Raw genomic sequence first — 7500 nt, forward strand, 5'->3', positions numbered from 1 at the left:
GGGATGTGTGTGTGTGTGTGTGTGTGTGTGTGTAGCTACACACCGAGCCGAGCGTCAGCAGCAGTAGGTGCCAGACAAACTGTACTGTTGGAACGGTGATTCATTTACTTGATGCCTTCCTTGGTGCCTTGCTTCCTTTGTTTCTGTCTTCCGTGGAATTCCTTTGTCCTTTGTCTGTCTCTCCTCTCTACCGACCGCCATACCCTCTGTCTGTCTCTCTGTCTCTGTCTCTCTCTTCCCCCTCTCTCTAATTACCCCCCCTCTCTCTCTCCATCTCTCTCTCGGCTGCAACTCCCCCCTCTCTCTCTCTCTGCATCTCCCCTTTCTCTCTTCCCCCTCCCTCTACCTCTTTAATCTCTCTGTGCATCTTCCCTCTCTCTTTCTTCCGCCTCCCTCTTCTCTGATCTCTTTTTCGCTCTCTTATCTCTCTAAGCGCAACTCCTTCCTTCTCATCTGCCCTCACATCTACCCATATCTCGATCCATCATACAATCATGTACCTTCACACATCTACCCATATCACATCTATCTGCAACTACCCTTGATACATCTACCCATATCACATCTTATCAGCAACTACCCATGGCACATCTACCCATATCACATCTTATCAGCAACTACCCTTGACACATCTACCCATATCACATCTTATCAGCAACTACCCTTGACACATCTACCCATATCACATCTATCTACAACTGCCCTTGATACATCTACCCATATCACATCTATCTGCAACTACCCTTGACACATCTACCCGTATCACATCTATCTACAACTACCCTTGACACATCTACCCATATTACATCTATCTGCAACTACCATTGACACATCTACCCATATCATATCTTATCAGCAACTACCCTTGGCACATCTACCCATATTACATCTATCTGCAACTACCATTGACACATCTACCCATATCATATCTTATCAGCAACTACCCTTGGCACATCTACCCATATCACATCTGTCTGCAACTACCCTTGACACATCTACCCATATTACATCTATCTGCAACTACCATTGACACATCTACCCATATCACATCTATCTACAACTACCCTTGACACATCCACCCGTATCACATCTATCTGCAACTACCCTTGACACATCTACCCATATCACATCTATTTGCAACTACCATTGGACATCTACCCATATCACATCTTATCAGCAACTACCATTGACACATCTACCCATATCACATCTTATCAGCAACTACCATTGACACATCTACCCATATCACATCTATCTACAACTACCCTTGACACATCTACCCATATCACATCTATCTACAGCTACCCTTGACACATCTACCCATATCACATCTATCTGCATCTACCTCCACCCTTGACACATCTCCCCATATCTCATCTATGTACAACTGCCCTTCACACATCTACCCATAATATCACATCTACCTGCATCTACCCCCACCCTTGACAGCTCCACCAACGGCCAGGAGCTGCAGATGCTTCACTTCTACGTGGACCGCAGTGACCTTGACCTGGTGCAGGAGGGCGTGGAGAACCTCATGCGTCGCAACAACCCCTTCGACCTCACCGTCGTCACCGACAACCTCACTGTGCGCCTGGATCCCAGTGAGTGTTTGCGTGTCTCCCTGTCGACCATGTGTGTGTATGTGTGTGTGTGTGTGTGGAGGGGGGGATGTGGAGGGGCGGGTGTTGAGTGTGTGCAACGGGTGGGATGGAGTGTGGGTTGGGGTGGGTGTGGGATGGTGTGTGTTGGATGTGTGAGCGTGTGTCTTGTGTGTGTGTGTGTGTGTGTGTGTGTGTGTGTGTGTGTGTGGAATGTGTGTGAGGGAGTGGAGGGGAGAGGGTGTTTGTGTATGTGTGTGTATGTGTTGGGTTGGATGGGGTGGGGGTAGGGTGGGGGTGGGGAGTGTGTTGTGTTGTGGTGTGTGTGTGTGTGTGTGGGTGTGAGTGCGTGTGCGTGCGCGCGCGTGTGTGTGTATGTGTGTTGACTGTGTGTACGTGTGTGTGTGTGTGTGGGGGGGGAGTGTTTGTGTGTGTGTGTGTTGACTGTGTCGGTGGGGGGTGGAGAGGGTGTGTGTGAGTGTGTGTGTGTAGAAGGGAAAATGTGTGTGTGTGTGTGTGTGTGTGTTTGTTCTTGGGGTGCGGCGTATTTGGGCTTTTTTCTGGTGTGTGTGTGTGTGTGTGGGGGGGGGGGGGGGTAGAAAGTGCTTGGATTGCGCTTGTGTTTGTAGAATTTCTTAAACAACAGCAGCAGCACCAGAAGCAGCTGTAGTAGTAGTCGTAGTCATAGTAGTAGTTGTAGTATAAGTGCTCGTCAGTTTATCGTCTTAACACTTTAGGTGACGGGGAAAAAAAAAATTGGAACGGGTGTGGATGGTGTATTTGGAGGTGCATCTGTATGTGTGTCTGTCTGGCTGTGTGTGTGTGTGTCTGTCTGTCTGTCTCTGTTTCTGTTTCTCTTCTTCAGTTCACTCCGGACATACGATGCGTTTCAGTCTCGTTTGTTTCTTGTGTTAGAGGTATAGTAAATATTACATACAGGTGTTTGGTTTTACGTGTCAAGGCTGGCTTATGGCGTGAGCACTTGAATCCTTTTAGTAACCGATAACTTCTTTGGTGGTGGTGGTGGTCTCTCTCTCTCTCTCTTTCTCTGTGTGTGTGTGTGTGTGTGTGTGTGTGTGAGTTACTTGGTTTGTTGTTGTTTTGTTTTTTTTCTCTCAAGGCCTGAGTAAGCGCGTTGGGTTACGCTGCTGGTCAGGCTGCCTGGCAGATGTGGTGTAGGGTATATGGATTTGTCCGAACGCAGTGACGCCTCCTTGAGTTACTGATACTGATACTGATAGTGTGTTTGTGTGTGTGTGTGTGTTTGCGCACGCGGAGGGGTGGTGGTGCGCACGCGCGTTCGTCAGTCAATTAGGCCTTGACCAAGGTCATTTGCCTGAGAGCCAATGTGGATTCCGGAAAGAGCGCGGAACCACCGACATGGTGTTTGCTGCAAGGCAGCTGCAAGAGAAATATCAGGAGCAAAATGCTGATCTGTTCTCCACCTATGTCGACCTCACTAAGGCCTTCGACACCGTGAGTAGAGAGGGACTGTGGAAGATCATGGCCAAGTATGGATGCCCTCGGAAATTTATTTCCTTGGTCAGCCAATTCCATGAAGGCATGCAAGCTCGAGTCCAGGACAATGGTGAAACATCTGCTCCTTTTGCTGTCACAAATGGTGTCAAGCAAGGCTGCGTCCTGGCTCCAACGCTGTTCAGCCTCATGTTCTCTGCAATGCTTACTGATACCTTCAGAGATGGCGATGTTGGAATCGGCCTAAAGTACCGAACAGATGGCAAGTTGTTTAACCTCAGAAGGCTTCAAGCAAAAACGAAGGTCATGACAGACATCATCAGAGATTTTGTTTGCTGATGATTGTGCCCTCAACGCTGGATCTGAAGCTGACATGCAACTCAGCGTCGACAAGTTTGCCACTGCCAGCAGGAACTTCGGCCTTACCATCAGCACGAGGAAAACTGACGTTCTCCATCAGCCAGCCCCAGGGAAACCCTACGTTGAGCCCAACGTCACAGTCAACGGTCAGAGACTCAGTGCGGTGGAGCGGTTCACATACCTTGGCAGCACACTGTCACGAAATGCAACCATCGACGATGAAGTGAACGTCAGGATTGCAAGAGCAAGCGCAACTTTTGGCAGACTCAGTGCAAATGTCTGGAACAGAAGAGGCATTAGTCTTGAGACCAAGCTAAAGGTCTACAGAGCAGTAGTTCTCCCCACACTACTGTACGCCTGCGAAACTTGGATAGTGTACCAACGACATGCCAAGAAGCTGAACCACTTCCACACAACATGCCTCAGGAAGCTACTGATCATCAAGTGGCAAGACAGGACCCCAGACACAGAGGTGCTCGCAAAAGCCACCCTTCCCAGCATCTTCACCATCCTGATGCAGTTCCAGCTTCGCTGGGCTGGACACGTGGCGCGCATGCCAGACCATCGGCTGCCCAAAAGGCTCTTCTATGGCGAGCTGCAACAAGGGAAGAGATCACACGGAGGTCAGAAGAAGCGCTTCAGAGATACTCTGAAAGTCTCTCTTAAAGCGTTTGATATCAACCCTGACTCCTGGGAGGAATCTGCAGTGGACCGTGACAAATGGCGTGCTGCTGTGCACAAAGGCGCCAAGTTGTGCGAGGCCAACAGGACTGCAGCAGCTGTACAGAAGAGGCAGGCCAGAAAGTCACGGGCAAACAAGCTCCCTGACAATGATACGCCTGTCTTTGTCTGCCCCAACTGTCAGCGAACATTTCGTGCGCAGACTGGACTATTCAGCCATCTGCGCATTCACAGATAGATTCATGAGCATCCTCCCCCCCACCCCACCACCACCCTCCCCCCATCCCCCAGCTGGATGACAACGATGGTCATCATCGATCTCGGTGGACACACCACCACCAGGCCTCAGTTGCACACACTGATCTACGCATTTCGCTTACGCGTCAAGGCCGACTCAAAAGTCTTCAGTTTCAGTGTCTGCGCTATTTCTTTCCTTGTTCGTTGTCATCGGTAGCTTTGATAACGAGGGGTGTCTGTTTAATGGTGAAACTCATCTTCGTTTTGTTTTGAGAGTCTGAGTCTGTTCTGAGTATACTGACCTGTCTGGACGGTCACAAATGGATAATGTTTGCGGTGTGTGCGTGTGTGCGTGTGTGTGTGTGTGTGTGTGTGTGCTTGAGTGCGCTTGTGTGAGTGTGTGTGTTCATTCATGTGGTGTGTGTGTCTGTGTGACTGTGTAGGGTGTTGTGCCTTTTCGTTTGATCGTGCGTGTGTGTTAGGCGGGAAGAGGGAGAGGGGGGTGTGGGGTGGGAGGTGGGGGGAGAGGGAGGTGGAGGGTGGGGGGGGGGGTGAGGAGGGAGACGGAGAGAGATACAGGGAGAGCGATACAGACGGACAAGAGAGATACACAGAAAGATGAGGAACCAGTTTTTATTCAAGGATTAAGATTTTAGGCATGGCCTATTCTTCCAGTCTGTCTTTGCTAATCTACATCGATTACAAATAGCACTCACATAAATGAAAGAAAAAGAAGGGTATACACTGATAATGAAGAAAACAACACCCCCCCCCCACACACACACACACACACAACCATGCACACACATGCATATACACACACGCGTGCGCGAGCGTTCACAGATACATACGCACACACGCGCGCGCACACATTGGCAGCGAGAGACCAGCTGGTAGACCACACTGGTAGAGAGAGATAAAGAGGGGGGAACGAAGGAAGGCAAAGAGGGATATATACATATAATACATATATATATATATATATATATATATATGTCTCTCTCTCTCTCTCTCTCTCTCTCTCTCTCTATATATATATATATATATATATATATATATATATATATATACATGGGACCACCAAAACTTGATATACAGACCAACATGTAGTGACAGAGGAAAAGAAGAAGGTGATGGGTGTGGGGTTGGTAGGGGGATGGGGGGTGGGGGGGGAAGGGGGAGGGTGCTGGGGGGGGGGGCAGATACACAGGAAAAGACCCGGACCAGATGCACACAGACAGGCGAAGAGACAGGAAGACAGACAGACAGACAGGATCAGATCAGGAGGTTTTTAGCCGCTACGACTTGCCTCGCGACATCCCCTCCCTCTCTCTCCCTTCCAGGAATGCGATATGGTGATGAACAACACCCGGAGGGACTTATAAATCGTCACACCGCATCACATCACACCACACAACACACCAGTGTCCTCTTGTGGCGTGTACCGGGGGGGGGGGGGGGGGGGGGGGAGGGATTGGGGGGATGGGGGGAAGTGACGGGCGTAAGAGGGGGTGGTGGTGGTGTGTGGGGGCGTGGGGGGGGGGCAAGTGATCTAGACATACATGCATCTTTGACGGTGTTGGGAGGATTCATGCCTCAACGCATTTACAGCACGCATAACGCACATACGCATGCAGAGACCGGCATTGCGCATAATAATTGTATGCTTGCGGAGCATACACCACAGACACATTCAGACGTGCGGGCATACACACGTGTGTACATGTGCACACACTGACACACATACACAGCTACTCACACACACACACACACACACACACACACACCACCACCACCACCACCACCACCACTACCACACACCACACCACACACACACGTACACACACACACACACACAACACAACACAACACAACACAACACAACCGCAACCACAACACACACATACACACACACACACACACACACACACACACACACACACACACACCACACCACAACACAACACAACACAACACACACACACACACCACAACAAAACACAACACAACACAACACACACACACAAACACAAACAAACACAAACAAACACACCACAACACACCACACCACACCACACCACAACACAACACAACACAAACACAAACACACGCACACACACACACAAAACCAGCAACAACAAAAACCATACACAAAGACAAACACTTTCTCGTGAATTGAGCAACAGACATCATAGTGCATAATTATGGGGGTTATACGCGTGAGAAAAAAAAAAACAGAGCTGGAAACAAGACAGCAGAGAGGCGCTGTCGTCCATTTAATCAACGAGCGGTGGTGTGTGCAATGACACGTGTCAAGACGTCATACACGACACACAAAAAAAACATTCACGTGAACTGAGCAACGGCAAACAAACGCACATGCATATGATTATAGGGGTTACGCGTGAGTAAAATAAACAGAGCTAGAGGCATACAGACAGACAGACAGAGAGCAGAGACCCCGAACGTCCATTAATCAACAAACCGTGTGTGTGGAATGACACATATCACGCGAAGACGTTTACGATCGTCAACCTTGAGAGGTGTTTTGGTTTTGGGTTTTTTTGTGTTTTTTTCTTCGCACATGTCGTGAGATACGATGTCAGTCTTTTTGGGGTGCAGTAACGCAGACTGTGTACGGCAGCCTTTCGTTTGTTTAGTACAGACACACACACACGCACACACACACACACACACACACACACTCACAACGCACACACACACACACACACACACACACACACAACACAACACAACACAACACAACACAACACAACACAACACAACACAATACACACACACACCACGCCACGCCACGCCACGCCACGCCACGCCACACCACACCACAACACAACACAACACAACACAACACACACACACACACACACAACACACATACACACACCACACCACACCACAACACTCCACAACACAACACAACACAACACAACACAACACAACACACACACCCACAACACAACACAACACAACACAACACAACACACACACACAAACACAAAAAAACACACCACAACACACCACACCACACCACAACACAACAAAAACACGAACCACTTTCTCGTGAATTGAGCAACAGACATCATAGTGCATAATTATGGGGGTTATACACGTGAGAAAAAAACAG

The 7500-nt window shown here is 49.1% G+C and overlaps 1 protein-coding gene across 1 annotated transcript in view; it reads left to right on the forward strand.

Annotated features, from left to right (window-relative positions):
• Positions 1–7500, forward strand: part of LOC143294556 (uncharacterized) — a 172978-nt gene that overhangs the window by 92138 nt on the left and 73340 nt on the right. Inside the window, exon 7 of the mRNA XM_076605930.1 lies at positions 1450–1604. Coding sequence (XP_076462045.1) covers positions 1450–1604 — 155 coding nt within the window. The remainder of the gene's footprint in view (positions 1–1449; positions 1605–7500) is intronic.

The sequence above is a fragment of the Babylonia areolata genome, chromosome 20 (assembly GCF_041734735.1).
Source record: "Babylonia areolata isolate BAREFJ2019XMU chromosome 20, ASM4173473v1, whole genome shotgun sequence".
NCBI classification, from domain to species: Eukaryota; Metazoa; Mollusca; class Gastropoda; order Neogastropoda; family Buccinidae; genus Babylonia; species Babylonia areolata.